Source organism: Strongylocentrotus purpuratus, unplaced genomic scaffold, assembly GCF_000002235.5.
Source record: "Strongylocentrotus purpuratus isolate Spur 01 unplaced genomic scaffold, Spur_5.0 spur5_scaffold_14, whole genome shotgun sequence".
NCBI classification, from domain to species: domain Eukaryota; kingdom Metazoa; phylum Echinodermata; class Echinoidea; order Camarodonta; family Strongylocentrotidae; genus Strongylocentrotus; species Strongylocentrotus purpuratus.
The window spans coordinates 36,636,649-36,661,241 of record NW_022145599.1 but is presented as its reverse complement, the minus strand read 5'-3'; the positions used below and the strand labels follow the sequence as shown (position 1 = coordinate 36,661,241).

Below are 24,593 nucleotides of genomic sequence, written 5' to 3'. Positions count from 1 at the left end.
ATGAAAACGAAGTGTTAACCGATCAACAGTATAACGGTTGAATCTGGCATGTTACAAGTATTAATTTACCATTTTGAAAGTATTGTCACTCCTCAGCCCTTTTCAAATATCAACTTAATATTTGAGGTTATTTAGTGTACCTGCACACCGTGTGACCATACAAACGATTGGGATCACTTTTAAAGTTTTGACAATAGAATACCTTTAACGATGTAACACAATGTAATAAAGCTTTTTTGTGATTATTGTTTGGGACACATTGTTTTTTCAAGGAGGGTATATACAGTTTTTTTAATTCAAGTCGTTGCTAAGATTATTTTTAAGATATGAATGTGTTAACAAAGAAAATAATACTAAGCTGGAAAAGTTGTTGAATATACTTTAATCTTTAGCCTATGATATGCTTTACTCAATTATGGAATTAAAAACGTCGCTTGAGGATAAGAGAAGAAAAAAAATACAGTAGAAAAGGATACCATCATTACTGTAATGGTTTGAAACCCAAACCGAGAAATTGCTCTTTTAAATTAAAATGTCTTTCTCTTACTTTGCTGGCAGTTACCGCCAGTCCATCCCGACGTACATGCGCACTGATAGGCAGCCACTAAATCATCACAGATTCCTCCATTAGCACAAGGGTTGCTAACACATTCATTGATATCTGTGGTGAAAGGCAAAGTAACATTATTGGTATCATGTACGAGCAAGAGATTTTACAATCACGATTTAAAGAAAAAACAATTAATGACAATTATTTAATTCATGGGTGGCACCAAGAGTTTTAGAATGGGCATATCGAATAAAACGGCTTGGCAACAGGGAATTTTTTGGTTGAAAATTCAAATTTGCTGAAAACACTTTATAAAACTTTTAATAAGCAAGGACAAATTTCTCAATTGATATGAATCAGCACTGCAAAAGACAGATATAAACCTTTCAAACTGAGATCTACAGTTTCTAAGACATTAGTCAACATTCCACGTAACTTACTTTCTCCGCATGTGACTCCAGTATAGCCGCCCAAACAGACACAGCTGAAGCGAGCAATCATGTCCACACAGTCACCAAACAAACACGGGTTACTCGCACATTCATCGATCTCTGTATGAATGAAGGAAAAACGATTGTTACCGACACAGGCATTACTTTTGATATAAACATGTTAGATGATGAAGACCAATTGAAAAGAAAACAAGCGAGAATAATTGAAAATAATAAAATTATGACATAATCCTATTAGGTTATTAGGAGTATGTCAATTTGGAGTTGGTAATATAATCTGCGAAATGTTGTGAAGATAAGCTACTCAAATATCATTTTATGCAATAAATTATATCACCACTATCCACCATCCTCTTCTTTCTCTACCTTCTTCCTCTCTCTCTCTCTCTCTCTCTCTCTCTTTCTCTGTCATCAATTCTCTGTTAATGTGTATCTCTATTAAGAACATGGAAACAAACTTTAGATGAATTAATCTACAGATAAACTTTCTTTGTAATATTTATATAATTTTATAAAACACTAGTATGGTATCTTACCAAATGATACATAGGTAGATAAGTACATATACAACATAGTGGCGAATAACTTTAAAGGAGATATATATTAGCATCAAATATATCATGAGATGTCTTTCTAGATAATGAATCAAATAGGTAGTAAAGCTGATACAAAATGTCCAGATGACAAAAAGGAAGAGTTCAGAGTGAAAATGGTAAGGATGACATCAGAGATTTAAAAGATCTTGGATTCAAGAATAATAAAAGGTATACCATTTTGGCATTGTGGTCCTTGGAATCCAAGCAAACAGGTGCAGATATAACTGTTGATCTGATCAGTGCATACTCCGGAATTCTGACATGGTAGGCTTAGACACTCGTTTATTTCTGCGAACAGTCGATTGATAAGAGACAAATAGATATTATAATAACAAAACAATAATGAAAAGTAACGCTTGGCGCGACAGGGATTCTACTATTCCTATTTCATATCTTTCTACCTATTCAGATTCCAGATGGAGTGGTCGACGAGACCAGTGGATCACCGAAGTCTTTTGGGTCTCGTACGTGCAAATTTGCCGTTATTATAAAACCATCAGAAATTTGGAAAATAACCATGGGAACATATTCAGGAACATAACTGGTAAGTAGACTGCTATTGGTTCTCATGCATACGATTATAATGGAATAAAGGAAACTTAAATACCGCACATGCATCAAAATCTACAAAATCTAAATTATTAATGATTTTAAACATCTGACAAGTACACAATTTATTGTTGTTTGCTGAAGCTAACATATTTAAATCTGCTTGTATTTAGCAAGATCGATGTTACTGTTTGCATACTTCGGGGTCTAGTTAGTTTTACGTTTTATATCATTTTAATATCACAACAAAGAGATGTCAGGTACTGTATTTAAAAGTGCATGGATACAGAAGTTTCTATTTTTAATAACATATCAGTTACATGAATGTTCCGTCTGTTGTCTGTCTCACTGTAGCGCACCCATCAGACTGAGTATTGTTTTTTCAAAATCTGAAATCCTTTCAAAACCACTTGTCTTGGCCCTTGAGTTAGTAGCACAGCATTAGTTTCTCAATTGAAAGTGAAAAGAGATCTTACCTTATAAGAGTGAGGGATATTGCTGCATCCCGGAAGTCGTCTTGCTGATTTCACCATCGGGTATTCGTTGGTATCAGACATCAAGTCAGATATCTTCAAGTCGATACGACAACAGTATGTCGCTCACCGTCGACCGACATAACTAATTGCGGAAGCGCAGCGCAATTCTTGCACTAAAATTGAACATCTTACCTACAATATCCTTTCAAAATACACATTTTACACGATCTTTCCGCACATAATAAGTTTAGTTACATGAACGCTTGAGTGATTCTCCGTTTCAACAAGTAAATGATCAAGAAAGCATTGAATTTTATGGGCTAGATGTGAGTTGTTCATACCTATTTCACAGTGTGTTCCCTCGTAGCCATTCTGACAATCACAAGTATATCCATTGACGCCATCAACACATAGACCACTATTCTGGCATGGGTTGCTGATGCATTCGTTGATATCTAAAAGCAAAACAAAACAAACAATTATACAACCAACAACAACAATACGAATCATTTAAGGATACCACATAATATGCATTACCGACTCTTCACCCTGCGTCTTCTGTTGAAATAATTGATTCTACCTTAGGTCAGTGTGCATCATAGTTCAATTTACAGTCAAATTCGAAAGTAACTATAATAATATAAGTTCATATGAAGTAACACGGATTTTGATTTAATGAGAGATCAAGGAGACATTATATCGTATTAGTTTGACCTAAATGATAACAACCGTGTGTCACAATGTGTACATGAATTTGCTATATTGTGCTTTCACATTTTCAAAAATAAATAAACCACTACGAATTCCTGAATCACACTTACGTGTGTCTTACTTGGATGCATTTCAGATAAAGAATGAATATCTTATTGCTTAAAACCCCTGTTATGAACAGATTTTCAAAGATACTCACTCTGATCACAGTTTGTGCCCGTCCATCCAGCCTGACACGTACACGTATATCTATTACGACCGTTGGCACACTGTATAGCATTGGCACATGGGTTACTATCGCATTCGTTTACATCTGATGAAAGAAATAGAAACAAATATCGCATTAATTACTAAGATATTAGTCTTTTCAGATGCAGTAAAAAGCTCGTTCATCAACGTATCATCGCAATAATCTTAGGTATATTCATCAGACATCAAAGAATCAATCCATATTATTTACATCTTTTAATAAAACCGTTGTTAAACGTTTTCCAGCCAATTCCCGAATGCTGATGTCTATACAATGTGTCAGCTTTAATTAGAAACATCCTCTCAGGAATGCGTGTCTGTTCCATTAGGTAAAACTTGGACATTCTTAATCGTCTTTGTTATTTGAAGATCAGTTTGACATTTTCAGTTGACAATTTTACGATATCTATCTCCGGGTATGGAGGGATAATGTACACTTACCCTCAGTACAGACGACACCGGTCCAGCCAGAAGTACACACACATGTAAACATGTCTAATCCATTTATACATCCACCTCCATTGAAACATGGCGATTGTCCACATTCATCATAATCTGAACAAAGAAAAAAAAGTATTAATAGGAAAGTTACAACTTGTTGTTCCCTCCCTGGAACCATAAAGGTCATAAATTTTAAGTATACATGGTCAGTAAAAGTAACGTATTTATATTCAAGATTATAAAATCCGTCCATCACTCATTTCACTGTGAAAAATGAAAGGTGGTCTAGAATTCGCGAGGTCAAAAATCGAGGAGTCGGAGCGAATCCAGAAATAATTTAGTAATGACTATAATAATAATAATAATAATGTGTCTTGTTCACCCACGTTAGTCTCTAAAGGCCCTGTAATCATATCGTTTTCCGGCTTTATCCGAGCTACCTTGAAAAGGTGCTCAAGCGTTCAAGAACTTTCTTCCTACCGGGTACCCATTTACCATTAAATGAGGAGGATGCTCGAGTCATGAAGAAGTGGGGGAGAGGAGAGTCATCATGGCGCGAACGCCAGTTAACCCCTCGTAAGAGGGAAAATGGTGACTTTAATAAATTATGATGCTGATGAGGTCCTTAACAGTATGCAAGTTCGCTTTCTTGGTATACATCTTCCAGAATAAGAATAACATATTTGACTCTACTGGCTTACCTAGGTCACAATTAATACCATGCCAGCCAGAATCACAGTCACAGCTATAGCGGTTGATTCCGTCCACACAATCACCGTTGACACAAGGCGAGCTTGCACACTCATTGATATCTGTAAAGAAAAAATACATTGAAAATGTATAAAATTCGAAGGAATATATTATATACGGTAGATCTTTTGTTACTTGAAACCTTTTGTCTAAACTTGTATCTGTATTTAAAGTTATGAATATTGTAATTGCTGGTATTCTGATGGAGATTTCTTAAAAGCTATATGCATCGAAGAGGGTAACTTTGGTAGCACTGATACTTACTTTGATCGCAGATAGTTCCTGTCCATCCCGAGCTGCACACACAGGTGAATCCATTAACAGCATCCTGGCAAACACCTAGGTTTAGACAGGGCTGACTGGCACATTCATTGATATCTGTAAAATAACATTACATTAAATAATCCATTATTAGATAGCTCGTATTGGTATGAATGTGTGATTGGTTCAATTATTTTTAAATTATATGTATGTAGATCAAAACCAAGTAGAATCTAGAACTAATAAAAAATAATAAGATCTAATAAAACAGACATTTGCTGTTAGCTTGGTTTGGGTGTACAATATAACATTATTTGGACCGCCTTGATCTTATTGTTTTCCTCAGCGCTGTACTCTTTGAGAAAACATAACCCTTTGGGAACATATAACTCCCCTCGGCATCCCAAAGAGCGATACATTACACACCATACCAGTCAATATATGTATAACATCGATATTTGTCGCATGAATCTGTTATCGTTTCAGGACATGAAATACGATAAATATGATCGCACCTACTACAAGACTTAACTTGGAATTGGTTCAATAGTGTTCAAAGAAATGGATATTACTCCCATAAACTGTAAATGCATACCATCTAAATAACAAAACATATGATTCAAATTTAAGCTTGAGTGCTTTATAGCAATTTATGATATATTAAAGAGTATAAGATTTTGCAATAATCATGATTGGATTCATCAAAATTATCATCAATTAAAAAAGTACTTTATCTTAAGATTTCATTAAAAAATACAAACCATGTTGGTATTATTAAATTACTCAGACTCTAAAGACAATGAATACATTTTAGATTCATGAAAGGGGTATGGATATTGATAAACATTTAACAAAGTACATACAAATGCAGATATGCAACATTAAAAAAAGCATTAACGCCCCTTCGTTTATGTCAGATAATATTTACCTGTTTCGCAATTAGAGCCTTCAAACCCAGATGCACATATGCAGTTATATCCATTAACAATGTCCCCGCATGTACCTCCGTTTCGACAAGGATTACTGGCACATTCATCAATATCTGTGAAAAGAATGATTAGAGTGAATTCGGTGCTATTAGTCGCCAAGTATAAATACAGTCAAACTGCTTTAGCGACCAGGCAGAGAAAGACTACCTGTCAATAAAGACCACTTTTTTCCTTTGTAATTACCTGCGATAAGAAAGCACATAGGATAATAATTGATACTGTAGAAAATAAGATAACATTCCAACCTCAATACGATAATGAATGGTAATAGTATCTACTGCACAAACTAGTATTTATGTTAATACAAAGGGTTTAAAGTATGCTGTACTGTGATATATGTCTGTACAATTATGATCTCTTTGTAACACTGTCTATTTTGATTATGAAATAAATGATTACATTATGAATGCTTTTGTTGTCAATATGGTACTTACTGAGGTGACAGAATTCCCCAGTCCATCCAGCAGCACATGAGCATGAATACTGGTTGACCTGATCGTTACAAGTCGCTCCATTCACACAAGGGTTACTGGCGCACTCATCAATCTCTGTAGGATCATAAATATTAAATTGATTAATGAAAAGCCGATTTATTTTATCACAATAACGGCCACTAGGACTTAAACCCCGGCCACACCAGGAGACAGACACAAGACCGACACCAAAAGTATTCCACATTTATGACCAACAGTGTACATACACTCCCATATAATATAATACGATTGTGGTTTAAACTATTTTCAAACTGTGTGACACGGTATTATACATTTGGAACACACAGATTAATCCAATGAAAAAAGGGTATCAAGATGTGAGCACACCAAATTGAACCAAAGACATGATTTGAACGCGTTTATATATATTCACAATATTCTCGTAACAAGTGCCATTTTTCGTTTCTTAGTTCATTTCTGTTCATTCATTCTGATGCCTACATGATAGGATTCTTTTGAATTAAAAAATACTTTTCGTAAAAGACTGAAACATGATGTTCCCAAAAGCTTCAGTTGTTAATTATCACCATGGACACCACAATACGACATATAGAATTATTTTTTTCTCCATGTAACTTACCCGTCTCACAATGTGCACTCGTGTATCCTGGCTGGCACACACATGTATAACCGTTAACTCCATCAACACAATCTCCTCCATTAGCGCATGGCAAACTAGAACACTCATCAATATCTGGTGAGGAGAAAAGATAACTCACGTAAGAAAATTTGGATCAATTTAAAGGCCATTTCAAAACTCATAGTTGCACTGCAATATTTATTGTAGTAAATAGATAGTTTTATAATAAATACTTTTTGTCACGTCCTAAAAAAAAGTCTGAGGTGGTTTGTAGCAATAAAAACGCCACAGTTATTATAAAAACTTACCGTACATACTTTGGATATTGTAAAGACTGAGATTAATACACATCCAAGATAGTTTTGGTTAACACATGTTAAATTTCATTTGAAACAAAAGCTTTTTGGCCCATCGACTATCGATCCGGGAAAACTATCCCGGATAACAGTACTTACAAACGTTAAAACTCCGTTGAAAACTGCCCTTTGGAAAACTACTCTCGAACAACAACATCCCTGATTCCCTCCGGAAATCTCCTATAAAGAACTTGAACCCTATGAGGACACCTACCCTGACGAATAACAATCCCAAGACAATTAACCTCTAGTATAATATCCCCAAGACAACTATCCCCATGACAACCATTCCTAAAGGTTTGGGTAATTGCCTGTCCTCGAATTAATATTGGGCGGGACTTTTGAGGGCAAGGATACCAACATTTCCTAGAAACATGTATTATACCATGGACCTTCTACGTCCATGCTCATACTAAGCCCGCACTTATTACTTACTGGTGTCACAATTGGTTCCCGTCCAACCAGCGTCACACGAGCAGATATATCCGTTGATCTGGTCAGAGCACATCCCATTCTGACAGGGATCGCTGTTACACTCATCAATATCTAGCAACAAATCACAAAGGTTTTAACCAAAGCATGAACGAATGGGTTACTGCTAATATTTAGCAAAGAACCACAAAGCATCAAATTTAATCAAAACAAATATCTCTGCTCATAATTATAAGGGCTACTGATAATATTAAGGAACCAAAAGGTATTCAGCTACAAGTAGTCAAAGTGTACATTGATATAAGTCTTACCGCTCCGATTTAGCGTGGAATAACAAGCTATTCAATCTAAAGATGTATGTAATCTCCATTCATATAAGGGTTATTGATAATATTTAGCAATTTTTGGATTTTTAGCATATTCGATTTAGTCGAAGCAAGCTACGTAATCTCTTTTCTATTGGCGTTTACTGCTAATATAGAGCCATCACAGTGTATTCAGCTAATGCCATGTTTGGTACACTCATTCTTTTCCACTATTTACCCAAAATTGTCCGCGCGTGCGCACATAATTACATATTCATGAATATTAATAATAATTTTCCTACGTGTACTTGTACAGAACTTACTTGTGTTACAGGTTGTTCCTGTCCAGCCAGCTGTACAAACACAATCAAATGTGAACACGCCATCTACGCACACTCCAGAGTTCCGACACGGAGACGAAGCACATGCATCCAGATCTATATAGGACACAAAAAAGCCATTCGTGAGGAAAGACGATTGGTAAAAGACTATATTGTATGAAATAATTTTAAAAGAATTAACTTTCACGACGAAATATGGTCATAATTTGAAATCAACTACAAAACAAAAGCTGCTACATGTACTTTAAAAATATCAACCTAAAGCAATTCCAATAGCCTTGTGCTTCACCTATAGAAAAGTGCCTACTATGTAATCTGAACATGATTTATATGGTACATAACATAGTATTTAAATCGCCCTTGAGTTCATTGTTCTAAAATAGTTGCGATCGTGTTCACAATGCAAATTCCATAGAACAGACCTTGAATTTCCAAAAGATATTGAAGTTATTGTCTATTACCTGCGATGTATTCAACTTGAAATCCCTTTTCCTCGTTGTTGATATCACTGTTGAAGATCATCCAAGCTTGTCTGTCGTCGATCAATTCCACAATTGGCAGAGAGAGGTTGGTCCCGGTTAACTGGACCTGACCATCACCGTAGGCCGGTACAGCCCCACCACCAATCTCTAAGAAATCCTTGTTGGTTTCGAGTTTGAACTCAGTCAGTCTGATCTGGATGTTCTGGGCGTTAGGGATTCGGATGAGATAGATACATAGCTCCAATGATCCGTAGTTTAGAGGATAATTAGGAGATGAGAAGATCCCGGCTTGAGAGAAGTATCTACCTCCGCATGATCCGACCCAATCTAGATGGAGAGAAAAGGTTTAGATGACCTTAATCGAAAATCGAAACAACTACATCATCATCATTATCGCTGCCGTCGTCATCGCTTAGCGTGTGTTTTTCTCACGCTCAGTAGGGTTTGACGTTTCATTTCACTTGTTATGGTCATTCTCGACGCCTTCCGATCTTCAGCATCCGTCTAAGGCTGGATAATAATAATAATAATAATAATAATAATAATAATAATAATAATAATATGTCTTGTTTGCCCAGGGTAGCCTCATCAGTATTCATAATTACCCCAGTTATCGGATACAGGATTACCCGCACACAATGTATGCACATTCTCCACTCCCCGGGGAGCATTCCAACCAAGCGTCATTTTTACAAGCGAACACTTGCTAATCTAAGCACATTAGATTTCGCATCCTACCGGGTACCCATTTTACACCTGGGTTGAGAGTGGCAAATGTAGATCTATGTCTTGTCAAAAGACATTAGTGCCGCGTTAGATGCTCTCATTTATTTTCCTAGTGTCTCTTTCCAGGTCTTGTGTGAAGCCAATGACTTTCCTCTTTCCGTACCACGTGGCCATACCAACGCAGTCTACCCATCCTTAACCTAGTCAAATTGTATTAACTTAGTACATGAATTAATCATCAAACTTAAAAACTGGACGATTAAAAGTACTGTGCACAGATTACATGAATTGTTTTTATTAACTTACACTAACAATACTAATTAAGTCATTGGATGATAACATTATTTCGAAGTATTACAAAAACATAACAACATATATGGATGGCGAAATTAACAAGCTTTCAAATGGTAGCTAACGTACTAAAAAATTGCAAAATGAGAGAGATATTTTCCGTAAATTTGAACTATATACAAAAATAAACAAAAGTTAATCGCACGAGAGAATACATTCTGAACGATGACGATGCGTTTTGTAAGATTCAAAACGGAATCATTTCTCTATTAAACAAATTTTTCAATTGATACTAAAATAAAATGAGGATCATATTAATCAAAGAGATATCCTCACTCAAACTAGATTTTTTTTCAAAATGTCATAATTTGTTTAAACCTATACATGTATATATATTTTTTTCTTCAATTCAATAATGGTTTATTATGTAATTTCAAAATACATGCATCATAATTGTCATTTTACATGAAAAGCAGCAGAAGCTGGATTATTCATGTTTACATGTTGACATAATAAACTGACAGGTTGCATTTTTAAATATTTACACGTTAAAAAGATTGTTAAAAATACATTCAAAATAACATTACACGTTAAAAAATAACAAAAGAAAGTTTTATACTCTCGTTTAAAATGAATACATTGGATTTTAAGACTAAAGACGACTGAGGAGAAGACTAGTACTGTGTTTGAAATTTAACATGTAGTTAAAAAAGCATTTAATTATGGTTAATTAGATTGATCAAATATGGTAAAGGGCTGTTTTTGAAGCGATTGGTTTTGCATTTAAAATTATGATATATAGGAGTCTGACGTAATGATATTATAATTTCTTTTTTTTTGGAGGTAGCCAGTTCTGGCATGCTGGGTGAATTGCTAAAGATTTTGCAAATTTCATACACAGTACTAGTCTTCTTTCCTCAAGTGTACTTAAATTGCATACTTGACATGCATGTGAATATGACATAAAATTAGAGCCTAAAATAATTTTGCAAACCCTCCGTTGTATTCGTTCGAGACTGTTTTTCTGTTCAGATGTAAGACCACTATGAAACACAGGGGCGCAATATTCTAATACTGGTCGTGTATATAACCTGTGTAGATTAATACTAAATCATTTAAAGGTAAATTAAATTTCTTGAGTTTCCTCAACATATACATTTTTCTATTACATCTTTTCATTAGCTCATCAATATACAAATTCCATTTTAGATCAGACTGGATGATCACTCCAAGAATCTTAGCACTATGCCTATTACACAACTCGGTGTTGCTAATAAAAAGAGTTTCTGGGTCTGGTGGATTTTTCATGAAACTAACTTGGAGGGTAAAACACTTCGAGGGATTTAGTGACATATTATTCACAATAGACCAAGATTGCACAGAATTAAGTACTGATTGTAATTGTGAGACATCTGTAGATTTCCGACATTGTACTAACGAGAGGTCGTCGACATATTTAAAATTACTCATGGATAAATGTGCTTACTTGGGAATGATGTATCACAGTTTGTTCCGATCCAATTCTGCTGACATATACAGATATAGTGATCAGTGCCCTCTTGACACGCTGCGCCGTTTCTACATGGAAAGCTGTTGCATTCTGTACAAAACGAACGAAAAGAGAACATATTTACCAATTAATACAAATGTACTACTACTAATAACTCCAACAACAATAACAAGAATAATAGTCACATTAATTATAAACAAATAATAATTAATTATAATAAAATATCAACATCGATGATTATAATACTATTAATAATAACAATTATAATTATTAAAACAATAATAAATATCAAAATTGTGTTGTTATTGTAATTATAGTTATTATTATCGTAATAATAATGATATTAATGACGATCATGGTGATGATTAATGAGATTAAACAGTAATAACAATAAAAGTATACTACTACTACTACTACTACTACTATTACTGCTAATACTACAAATTGTAATGATAATAATATTTGATATTTATATTGCGTACATATTGCTCCAATTTTATCCAACACAAACACAACTACACTGTTGGTCATAATGGTGGAATATTTATTTTTACCCCAGTTTAGGGAAGGATTTTTAAAAATTATTTATTTCTAATAGATCTAAATAATGGCATACATTCTCAGATTTTATTGAATATTAATTTGCGAGTGTTTGTTTTGCGTGACTGCTTAATCATATGTGTGCTACTATGCTAATCAGCTAAGGGACCTACGTCCTTAAGTCATAATTGACAGTAATGAGGATTAATGCCTCACAAAAGGGCACTTATATATAGCTGATCGATACGATTTTTTATCCTGGGGCCTCACAGTAACGAGGCCACTGCTTAGCCCCTGAATCATGACTGTACGCAGTGTTTGCTAGGGTACGCGGCCCCTTCCACAAATCCCCCAAAACGAAGAAAATGCAATAAATTGTCAAAAATTCATTGCATTTTCCCCCGGCCCCCTACAGGAAAAATTCCTCTGTAGGGCCATGCATTATGGTTCAAGGCATGGCCACACAGAGGAATTTTTCCTGTAGGGGGCCGGGGGAAAATGCAATGAATTTTTGACAATTTATTGCATTTTCTTCGTTTTGGGGGATTTGTGGAAGGGGCCGCGTACCCTAGCAAACACTGCGTACAGTCATGATTCAGGGGCTAAGCAATAGCCTCGTTACTGTGAGGCCCCAGGATAAAAATCGTGCTGATCAGCTATATTAGTGCCCTTTTGTGAGGCATTAATCCTCATTACTGTCAATTATGATTTAAGGACGTAGGTTCCCTAGCTGATTAGCATAGTAGCACACATATGATATAGCAGTCACGCAAAACAAACACTCGCAATTTAATATTCAATAAAATCTGAGAATGTATGCCATTATTTAGATCTATTAGAAATAAATAATTTTTAAAAATCCTTCCCTAAACTGGGGTAAAAATAAATATTCCACCATTATGACCAACAGTGTACATTGTATCTTGGGTTCTCTTTCATTTCCATTGTATTATTTTTATCATAGTATAATCGTACTTTTTGTCGCGCTCTTAATAATGGTGAAACGCGTTCGATTTCATTTTTTTGTGTTGGTATTTGGCCACTGTTTTTTTTTTCGAGGAGACGGAAGGAGATAGTGCTCAAATTACGTGAATTCGCTATATATTCATTATTTGTTTCTATCGGACATCTCAAACTGACCGTTGAGTTCCATTCTCCAAAATCTGTTCAACGTAATAACTATTATTCAATTCCAATTTCTGCTATTTACATTTCTTTTTTTGCTTCACTTAAACAGACATGCCAGTGACACCTGAGATAACATAATGCAATTTATCGAGCTTAAGTTTAAGTTTATGCATTGTCATCAATAAGTTGTTGTTTTTGTTTTTGTTTTATTTATGATTATGTATAATATTTTAGGCATCCCCTGATGCATCTCCTGGAGTCGGAAGAAAAGACTTACGGGTTATAGGAATTTTACATTCCTTTTTTTCTTCCCGGCAACTTCGGGAGGTGCAGCAGGGGAAGCCAATTTTATTCTTTCATACGTTGTATCCTACAGTATGTAATTCTATTGTACCTTGTATTGTATGTTTGAAATGACAAATAAATAATAATTCAATAATAATAATAATAATAATTTAGAGATGCCATCCTTGAAAATAAAAAAAAATCAGACCGACTGCCGTTCGTGTGCATTAAACACAAATAAAATATATGTATTTTTTCAAAGGTTTCTGTTTTAACACGGACTCGACCTATCTTCATAATATTTTGTTCTGCCGCCTTACAATGACTCACGAGAACAAATAAGCAGCTTTTATATGAAAAGAGACCGAAGCCATTACAACGCTAAACAATCAATGCATGCCATCCATAATCCATGCATGACTGCTTCTATGCTTTAGCTACCATGGCAACGCGTGTGCCCGTTGCTAAGGAGCATCCCAACATGGTATTGACTATTTTCAACCATGGCCGAACAGGTGATTCGTGCCTACCATTGTCTGCTCATCAATTATTGGGAAGTTAAATGGCACCCTTCACTGTAATATTGCCAGTATTCGTGATGTCTAATGGAAGGGAGTAATCTAGACAATTAAAATGATGTATACATACGAATCCTAAGTGGGTCTGAAAACAGGAACCCAATGAGATAGGCCTAGTATTGATCGTGGTTGCTGCTCATCGCTTTTTTACAGTAGATGTATTCAGACTATACTTCAATGTCATGATTAATTGATTCTCTTATTGATCTAGTGGGTTTTTCTTGTTATTATAACAGCCGGGGTATTCATGTAAGACTGTGGCTAAAATGAAAAGACATAATGAAAGTCACCGAGGACTAAACACAATCGAATGTCTATAACAAACTTAAACCAAGTACAAATAGACAGTTACGTATAGCAGAGGGTAAATGTAAATAGATGTTTAGGTTAATTAGATCTACAAACATGAGTTTGAAAGTGACTTGCGTGCGGGATGCATTTGTTTAGGTTAACTTAAAAGAATTTTATATATCATAACATCGTGGTTTTGCTGTTGATGTGGGTTTTTTGCCTTTATTCATTGCGAGTATAACTGTTCCAATTTTCACCCTTTGCTTAAAATCGACATGATTATTAATGCCTTGTTAATTGCTTCCACTCTGGATGAAATATTTAAATAATTTGTGTTTGGCAATATTTCAGGGGCAATTTGCAGCCATTGATATGCAGCCGCTAGCACAGCGGAGCTACATATACTCGCAGATAGAAATATTTGTCTGAGGGGTTGTCGTCTTGGTTAATTTTCACAAATATGCTTACCAAAACTCATGATATAAGACATTCCTTTTTATTATGTTCTATATGCGTATTTGGAGGCACTCCAAGTATGGAAAGGGAAATTTCTTCCTTACAAATTAAGGTTTAAAATGATCTTAAGAGCTTGAACATCACCGCAATAAATGAAAACATAGAGAGCTATATATCCATTCTGTGACGTTATAAAGTGAATTGCCTTTCTTTTCACGCTTAACGTCCTTCAAAACTATTGATATGAGACCACCATCTCATTATAAATTGATTGCACTCCTCACACTGTCACCTAATGACCTTGGCGGAAATTCACACTCCCCCTAATATTAAATGGAGCGTTCAGTGTTTACAATTTAATTTGATTTGATTGAGAAATTTAAGGTTGACCAATGGTCAATTAATGAACGTGGTCAGAAAGTGGTTGGATGTTTTAAATGTTACTTGGGGCTTCGGTCATGTCAGTAGTACCTGTGTAGTTGTAAATCTCTGTTATATTTTGTTACGCCAAATGATGTAAGAACGATTTGGCATATTCTTTTACATTCTCAAAATGAAAGATAGAAAACAAGTATTGATTTTATTAGGTAGAACAAAATAACTCCACAGACATTCACACCAAAACACCACACCATGCAATCTTTGCTCTTGGTAAAATAATGTTCTTCATTCATGTTTATATTTTGTTTTCAATTTTCCAAGAAATTTCCATTTTTTAGAAACTGAATCTAGCAAAAAAACGACAAAATAAAACGTTTCTTTGACTACATCACGAGTGACGAAAAGAAGAAGAAAAACACTGCAAAGAAGCCAGTACGACATACCTAAGTTTGATATCAGCTCGTTTGAATACTGAGCAATTCTTTACGACTACATGGCATTCGATCAAACGTATTTAATTTCTTTTTCTTACTGCAAGAACATGCACCTAGACACACTTGAACTGTTTTATGTAAATAAATTCAGGTGAAGGTGATGACATGAGGAAAAGAAAAGGAAAAAACATGGCCGCTATTAGACGTCACTCAAGTTCATCTGCTAGCGATATTAGCTCTTGGTAAACATCAACATCGCAGGTAAAATCACAGCTTGCCATCACCATTGTTTACTCTGTAATAACACGGCAAACATAACTCAACAGATGGAATTCATCGTTCCGGAGTTTAAACAAAAAACCGAAAAAAGGAATTAGGGGTAATGGTATTGATGTCAGTCATTTATCTTTGCGAATGTAGTTGGTCACTAACGTGGTACTTGATAATACCAATAAATTCACGCGTTTCATTTTGTTCTTAAGGCCATATTTTAATAGAGAAACAAAATACATGTAAACATGGAAGTGAAAGCAGGGAAATCAAAAGAACATTACTGCTTGGTCAAACATTGAAAAAAAGAAAATACAAAATAAAATACAAGAGATATGGAGTTGTGGACACCTATATTGTTAAAATATAACCTCAAATAGGAAAAATTGTCTGGGGCTATTATAATTGATTTGCCAATTATCAATTCGTTTTAAGAAGGCGAACCAATAAATAAATCATCATATTCTCTTTTGAATGTTAAGCTAGAGATACTTATCGATTCCATAGAGTCTATTGATTATTTTGAGTATTGAAGATATCATGTTTTTAGTGATTATTACTTTTGTTACGTTTCTTTTGTTACCATGGCTATACTTTAACCAGTGGTCAGACCATGTATCACATCTTTCTAAATGGCTCTAATAAGTTCGACTGTACAGCCTTCCGAGAAATCAACTCTAGGGAAATTTGATACCCTATTCTATGTTCCATAGAAATCATATTCTGATTATGTAATACATCATTGGAATGTTCAAAAAGATGATGTATAAGGCCTTTGAACTTGCCTTAGGATGACAAGTACATGTGGTTACAATCGTGTTTCCACCACCAAACGAATTTGTGGAGTTTGGAAAGCTTTAGGTACGGAGGGGGGGGGGGGGGGTGGAGCGGTAAGGTTGTATGTGTGCCTGTCTGTGCGTGAGGCTCTTTAAAAAAAAATTGTTATTCATTCAGTGCACAACATATTATGTAACTATTTTTGTTATAAATGAGTAATAACTTCCAACTGTATATACCTCAGCTATGTTTCTGTGATCATAGTTATTAACTAAACGTATATAAGCTTGGTTATGCAATTGTAATAATTTGAGATGTAAAAATGGAAAGTTGCGATTTGTTATCATCATATATATTTCATTTGTGTAAAAGTAATGTAACTCCAACATCTGGTAACAAATTATATATGTATATTATAATTCTGTTATTATTTGTATGCTTTGAAAGAACGATAGAATATCTTTCAAAGAAAAAACAAGCCAAGGTTCAAAATGAATCGTTATGTCTGCCGTACCCGGAAAGTCTTTGTCTTACTTATAGATTTAAAGGGCAACGCCCAGACGAAAAGTCGATATGCCATGAACGAATGGGACTATTGTGCGAAGCGGTTCTCAACCTTTTATATAATTATGTTATTATGTTCAATGGTCTTTCCCCGGACCTAAAGTGAATACAGTGTACGTGTTTAGTTTATTCATATCGCTCTATATCCGGGTAGATAATTGAACGAGATTCAGAGAGTCGCAAGGTTTGACATTGTTCCAGTAAAACAGCGCGATAAAAAGATAAGTCTAATAGACAGGCACTAAACATTATATCTCAAGAGAAATTAAGAAATCTTTTCAACTATGTACCAGGAACTGTGAAGTGATAAAGACTCTAATGGGAAGCTACACTACTTCCTTCATCATCATCATCAAAATGATAAGAATACTAAATATCTTAAGATTGAGAAATATATTATATCAACCCAGATACAACATTAAAAAAATATTTATTCCTGTTTAAGTTGTGATATATGACTTTTCTGAATCTAACTTAATTCCTAAAATGAAAAAGTAAAACCTCAAGTATATATAATTATTCAGATTGTATACTGTTTGCTTTAAATATTTACCGATGTTATTATTAGAGTATATTGAGGGATTTCATTAAGATTTAATCAGAGTTCTGTTCTTTCTGTATATATATCGATTCGAAAAAATGAGCAGCAAATCTCGTTCTCTTGGCAGAACTCATGCTACAACAATTTATAATGTTAATTCTATACTGAATTTTGATATATCCCACAACATTTAAGCAAATACTATTCTATTTATAAGGCACTTAGTATAACAAAAAACTACGACTGACTGAAGCACATTTATTTAAAATAACTTCACCTGGAGTCTCGAATTTAAAGGACATTTTTGGAGAAAATACAGCAATATTCAAATAATATTCACTTTTATGAATATACATGACTTGTATGAGATATGAGGGAACCCAGTCAATGAATGTAAGGCAAAATCTACACCACCATCAGTCAGTAATTTCAGGCCATAATATACCTACATTTTAACATAATAAAATATCATCATTCATATCTCGTCATGTCATTTATCATGCAAATTATGAATGCGATTCATTTTTTATAATGTTAATATCAATTAATCTTTAATACCATTTTATACATAAACATCTTTTATGATGAGGAATATAATATTTTGGAATATCTAATAGCTACATTAATTGTACATCAATTGTCTTTTATATGCGCGGTTTAGCAGTTTACTCGAGTGTCCAAGTAATTCTCGTAGTCCTGTTTTTAGTGAGAGCTCTCAGTGGGTTTTAAATGGAATACAATAGAGCATATACAATGCAACCACATGCACAAATAACAAAAACAGGTGTTTAAATGATGCAACGTAAACAAAATCAAGAAAATACAAACCTCCTACTGCTTCGGAGCCAGGAGAATAAATGGCGACCAGCAAACCTAAACCAAGTATAATCCTGAAATCCATGTTCCCCTTCAAATACTGGTATTCACTGATGACAAGTCTGAGATCGGTATTCTCCGAATGTTATTATGGCTGCAAAGCCAGATCACAGACACTTAAAATCGAAATGAATTCACTCTAAATCAGTCTTTTCAGTTCTAAAATAAATAAACTCGTCAGAATGAGACTTATTTATGTTAGCAATCCATATTCCTACTGGCTAACAAGCACATTTTATATGGCAATAATCCACCACGTTACTGTTTTTGTAATATCCAATAGGTTGAGTAAGTAGTCTCCCGATGCCCGGCAGAGAGCTTCATGCAGTTTTATACAACCTGACGCGATTAGCTCCAATGTGCCGTGGAGGTACGTAATGAGATTCAAAAGCTCTTTCACTAGGGACGCCGTAACGGTCATGCATTAGCAACGGGACTCATAGGTTGGTGTATGCATTGCATTGAAGCGTGCAACACGGCAGGGGGCTATTGAGGCGCCATCAACCATGGCGGCCAAGCAACCAATAGAATCAACTTCATCGATTCTAATGGCGATGTAAATAAAACTTAGCCGAGGGGAGACTATTCTTATGGTAATTCCAGCTATTGTTGTCATTAAGGCAAGATACATACTCATAGGGGAGGAATGCTCGTATGGATTTGATTTGAGAGAGTTTTCGACCACGTTATGTAGAAATAACCTTCGCGAGATCAATATCTAGTTAATGTGAACATTTATCATAATTAGTCTGGCTTAGACAATGTATGACAGATCTATGATGCGCTGGTAGATATATTTACGAATGGATGGGTGGGTGTGTTATGGTGTATTCATCACTAGGTGTGTACGAACGTGCATCAGTTCATCGAAGCGAACACACCCTTCTCATTAGTCATATCGCTTATTGTGATATGCTTTGATACCAATTCTGTTGAGTGGTTCATAAATCGATTACCACCACTCCCCTCTTATCTTCTTTTCGTTTCTAATTTCATCTCGTCACTCTGTCAATAATTTTTCTTGAATTGTACAGTTTACTTCACTGGATTTCATAAATTCTATTGAGGATATCTATATACAGTGCAATCCATATGATATTCCAAAACGAAAGCAGCAACGGCATTAATGAAGGCTTATGATATTAAATCAAATTTATATTCTCGGACAAACATAAATATATGGGGATTTTACATTTTCATGGAAAAGGAAGTCACTTTTATCACAGATGTGATGCGCCTTAGTGAAAAGCACTGATATAACAGAACAGAACACAATTAAATAATTATGAACAATATCAGCACAATAAATTGTTACAGCGGAAATATTAAAGAAATTAATTTTGAGATTCTGATAATATTGTACTTTAAATAGTTTCACGGAGTAGGGAAGGGAAAACGGAGATAATACGTGAGCAGAGGGGGAAAGTAACGAGGGAGAGAGAGAGAAATAGAGGGAGATAGATTTTAAAAATGTACTCATGATAAGGATCAAAGCAATATTTGAATGATTTTACGTAAGCATCATTAAAGGGATAGTTGAGTTATGTTGCAGAGGGCGCTACACAAAATATTTTGATGTGAGATAATGAAAAACTGAGTGTCAAATTTGCAAGAACATACAATTTAAATGGCAAAATCATCTTTGTTTGATCAAAATCGGTTCAGACGGCTGAAATATCCATAAATATAACGATTTATAATACTTGTGTATACCACCCCAAATATTAGATAATTTGAAAAAGCGAAATAGTGCCTTTTACGTCGTATATCAGCCAATGCTGATGTTGGCTTGTTTGTTGGCATTTTCTTGTTGGTTATATTACGGACAGCCAGCTGGCCCATGAATTGCTATTTTTAATTGATTTATTAATTAACGGTCACCATATTTTTTTGAAAGTGGAGCTGAATTGGTATGATCGTATTGGCTAAATTTCACACATTTGGGGGTCTAAATTTATCTTAAAATAGCAATTTGAGGTCCTAAAATGGCCTTAGAAATGTCATACATAGGAATAGGAGCAATAACCATGCACTTTGAAGGCATTTTCGGTCTGAAAACAGAACTCAACTATTCCTTTAACGACATATCAGATGGTTTTCACAATCAAATTTCTACAACAGAGACGTAACGTTCCAGCCATTTAAATACCCCATGTCTACAACGAGGACGATTATAGTTACGGTATGGCAGTTTGATATCTATGTAAACACCCTTATACAACACACACATCCGCCCTAAATGCACATTAGACTAGTAATAACTGGCTTTTAAAGAGGTAATTTGAGTAATTTCTTATTCTACGGATATAGCTACAGTCTCCACCTCAATGATCAAGTAAGGAAACATTATAGAAAGATCAGACTTACTGCATCATTTAACAACAGTTTAAGATGTAGGTCTACTATAAGTGGGTCATATGGTTATTAATCTACTTTTTATGATCAAGATCGCCCAAGTAGAGTGAACAAGAAAACCAGATCAGTTTGATAGATCATTGCTCTCATTTTATCACCCAAGGGTCTTTAAATGAATGTTCGTTTTTTAGGTTTTTTTTCTTCTTGTTGCTACATTGTATTTATAGGGATGATGGCAAGCCCCTTGGCTTGGGTCATGTATTTCAGTTAAAGCCCCTGTAAAGGGGGACCCCAAAATGTTAATGGCAAAATTTCACATATAAATTGTATCATAATGTGAAAGAGGAACCAATAAGACACTCTTCTGCAAAGACCCCCCCCCCCCCCCCAACAAAGAAACACGTTTGAAGATAAATATTGATAAAGGAATATACATAATTGGGGTTTTCTGTTGTATGCAGAAAACCTAAATGTTGCCTTCTTTCATCAATATTAGACTTCAAACACATTCATTTTTTAAATCCTTGCAGGAATGTGCCTAAAAGTGACGACCACTTTCACATTATGATGCAATTTAAGTGTAAGTTTGCGATCGAATTTTGGGGGCTCTTAACACGTTAGAGGGGCTTAAATTATGGGATTAAATGAACCTCTACGACAAAAATATGGAAGCCTTCAGCAATTCAGAATGGCGTATTTTATGAGTTTGATATTTAGAGTTACCTTAAATCGCCATCTTTTATTATACAGGGTCATCTTCATCTGAAGGGCGGGGACGGGGGGGGGGGGGGCGTTATCACATCGAACGCTGGTTACCTCATAGGTCTAGTCAAAATGTTCATAATATTTCAGTCTATAGTTCCAAGCTACAGTAATTGTTTTTCTTTTCTTTTAATCAATTTCGACTGCAAATAGAACAAACAAGACGGAACTATGACCTTTATCGAGTATGCAAAATAGGCAATGTGTATCTTTGAAATAGCATTACTCAAGAAAAATGTTATTTGTTTTACATGAAATTGTTTGATATGATTTTCATAAACTCTGTTATATCAAAAGCAACATCAGTTAGACTGCAAAGAACTAAAATGAATTACAAATAAGATAATTACGCTGCAAAAGTATGAAAAGAACAATTATAGGCCTAATTATACTAATCAATAATCTTGGACATAATATTCCCGATCGATTTCGACCAAATAATAACTCCAACGTAATGGCAAATAACGATTTTCCATAAAATGAAGGTTTTAAGATCAAAATATTTTATTTTCCCACCACAAATTGATAATTGAAACAGCTAGATATTGTTGCCGAGCGCCGGGGAAGGGGCTTATTATATATTAAATAATATGAATAAAGACGTCATTCTGCTCACAGCTGCTGATAGACAGGGGCATCGCTAAAGAAATGTGCCAATTTCTATGGCACCACATGGGCAAATCTTTGAATTCTGACGATCAGTTTTACCCTTGCCTCAAAACCGGAACTCTGAAGACCCCGCCCCTTCTTTTATACATATATTTTGTTTTGCTCATTGTTAATTTTCGGCAAAGTTCACATCAGCAAATTTGGTCTGACCCTATAGCCTACTCCCTCCATTAGAAAATGGTCGGGCGACGCCCGTCCTGATATGCCCGTCCCGCGTATATATCACATTAACTGTAATTCTCTCATCTTGAACACTATGAAAAAACGGGGAATGCGTCTAGGGTAAATTTATTTTACAGCTAGAATTGTAATATATTAATGGTTTTGCTGTACATTTCTAGTTGTGTGCAACTATTGTGTTCTAATATTCAATACATTCCTAACCTTACACAAGCCACAACTCTCCGACTGACGTAACAATAATTACTCTGTAGAAAATATTTTCCAAAACTAAAGATAGAGGGCGCACTAGTTACACCGTCAAATGCCAGTTGAGCTTCCAAAACAGAAGTCATAAGCATGTAAGATATTTGTAGAAGTAGGCGAAAACATAATACCTGCATGAACCCACTGTTGTAACGTTACAATAATGTTTTCTGACACTAGCAATTTATGAATGTATGAATATAAAGGTATATGCGTAAGCCCTACTGATGTCATAAACTTGAACATCCATCTCCATTTTCAAAAAGATAAAATGGCTAAATCATAAATGATTGACCCGAACCAAGTCAATTGATGCACGACATAGATATATTAATTGTCAGCCATTGATATATGTAATTGAAAAAAGGTGCTGATAGACATTTCAATGTGATTGAATTTTTTTCCGGCCAATCCAAAATATTCTATTACCAGGTACTTCACATCTTTTGTGTTTTAAGAGAATGAATGCCACCTTAATAATGGAGCTTCAAAAATGGTTTCTGGCAGATACACGTACTGGACACACAAATAGAGGGGAAGAGAGATAAACATAAACTGATAGACAGATGGATAGATAGATAAACTGATAGATAGCGAGAGGGATAAAAGGAGAGGGGAAAGGGGAAAGAGAGAGAGAGAGATACAGACAGACAGGTAGTGAAATAGAATGAGAGGAGCTTTTCCCTACAACACAATAGAACAATATAAAATTAACAATATTAATGAAGTATAAAAAAGGAATCTATAATAAAGCAGGCATAAACACATGTTTGCTAGATGTAGTTTGAAAGTTTATAAGAAAAATACAGCATTATTTCATACAATAACATAACAGTTTTGTAATAACTGGTTTATAATAACCCCATTCGCATTGTATATCTTATGCAGTCTAAATGACAGAGATCTAATCTTACCGTTCTCCACAATCCAAACACTTAACTTCTTACAATGAAAGACCATAACACAGTTGCACTTTTTTGAGAGGAAAACCCATTCATATTTCTTCCTATTGCATTCACTGCTAAGCAGATATCAAAAGACAAAACGGCTAATTTCCACACGTATAGATACTTTTCTAAAGCCCAAAGGTAATTTTCAATTACGTAAGACCTAAGATTTATCCACATGATTTATGTGAGAATGAAGTAACATGAACATACTTACAAAATGGTTAACATGATATTTTGAGGGTTTTTCCAAGCTGTATAAACACTTTAAAGGTACTGTGTCTCATTTGCAGCCAACATCTTGTTCCGTGCAACTTTGCAGGAATTATAAACATTTCATGTATGTCCTATCTGTGAAATGTAAACGTTAGCTGTGGCCTAATATTCAAATTATGCAAGGAAACGTGTTTACTTGCTAGACTTCACTGTCAGACACTATTGAGATGAGCAACTGACTTATTTTTTTCTTTGGTAATAAGTTCTAATAACATACATGTACATAACATGAGCTGTAATGAGTACATGAGCATTTGTCTAAATCAATAACCCAATTCTTGTAATGGCCAAAATTAAACTGATTGAATCTTTGCGCAGCAAAAAACGTACAACCATTCGGTACAACGGTCTGAAAATCAGACTATTACTTTAGTGATTGCAATCACTTAAGCCGTTTTGACAACTAATGGTCGTTATTTTCCCACTTACAGACATTTTCAAGCACTTTCGTTTGAAGGAAGTCCTAAATTAGCATTATCTTTCAAATGCAGTTGGA

General features: G+C 34.8%; 1 protein-coding gene across 4 annotated transcripts in view; it reads right to left on the bottom strand.

The window, feature by feature from the left end:
- Nucleotides 1–19,064, bottom strand: part of LOC582329 (neurogenic locus notch homolog protein 1) — a 48,726-nt gene extending 29,662 nt beyond the window's left edge. The window contains exons 1-16 of one of the 4 annotated variants that reach the window (XM_030984875.1): nucleotides 18,615–19,064; nucleotides 11,518–11,631; nucleotides 8,994–9,341; nucleotides 8,515–8,628; nucleotides 7,890–8,000; nucleotides 7,099–7,212; nucleotides 6,459–6,572; nucleotides 5,964–6,077; nucleotides 5,039–5,152; nucleotides 4,726–4,836; nucleotides 4,025–4,138; nucleotides 3,534–3,647; nucleotides 2,965–3,078; nucleotides 1,773–1,886; nucleotides 991–1,101; nucleotides 548–661 (exon numbers count right to left, since the gene is read on the bottom strand). In XM_030984875.1, coding sequence (XP_030840735.1) covers nucleotides 548–661; nucleotides 991–1,101; nucleotides 1,773–1,886; nucleotides 2,965–3,078; nucleotides 3,534–3,647; nucleotides 4,025–4,138; nucleotides 4,726–4,836; nucleotides 5,039–5,152; nucleotides 5,964–6,077; nucleotides 6,459–6,572; nucleotides 7,099–7,212; nucleotides 7,890–8,000; nucleotides 8,515–8,628; nucleotides 8,994–9,341; nucleotides 11,518–11,631; nucleotides 18,615–18,687 — 2,008 coding nt within the window. In that variant the 5' untranslated portion in view covers nucleotides 18,688–19,064. The remainder of the gene's footprint in view (nucleotides 1–547; nucleotides 662–990; nucleotides 1,102–1,772; nucleotides 1,887–2,964; nucleotides 3,079–3,533; nucleotides 3,648–4,024; nucleotides 4,139–4,725; nucleotides 4,837–5,038; nucleotides 5,153–5,963; nucleotides 6,078–6,458; nucleotides 6,573–7,098; nucleotides 7,213–7,889; nucleotides 8,001–8,514; nucleotides 8,629–8,993; nucleotides 9,342–11,517; nucleotides 11,632–18,614) is intronic. The other 3 variants (XM_030984876.1, XM_030984877.1, XM_030984878.1) reach the window with 3 other exon arrangements.
- Nucleotides 19,065–24,593: the final 5,529 nt, after the last annotated feature.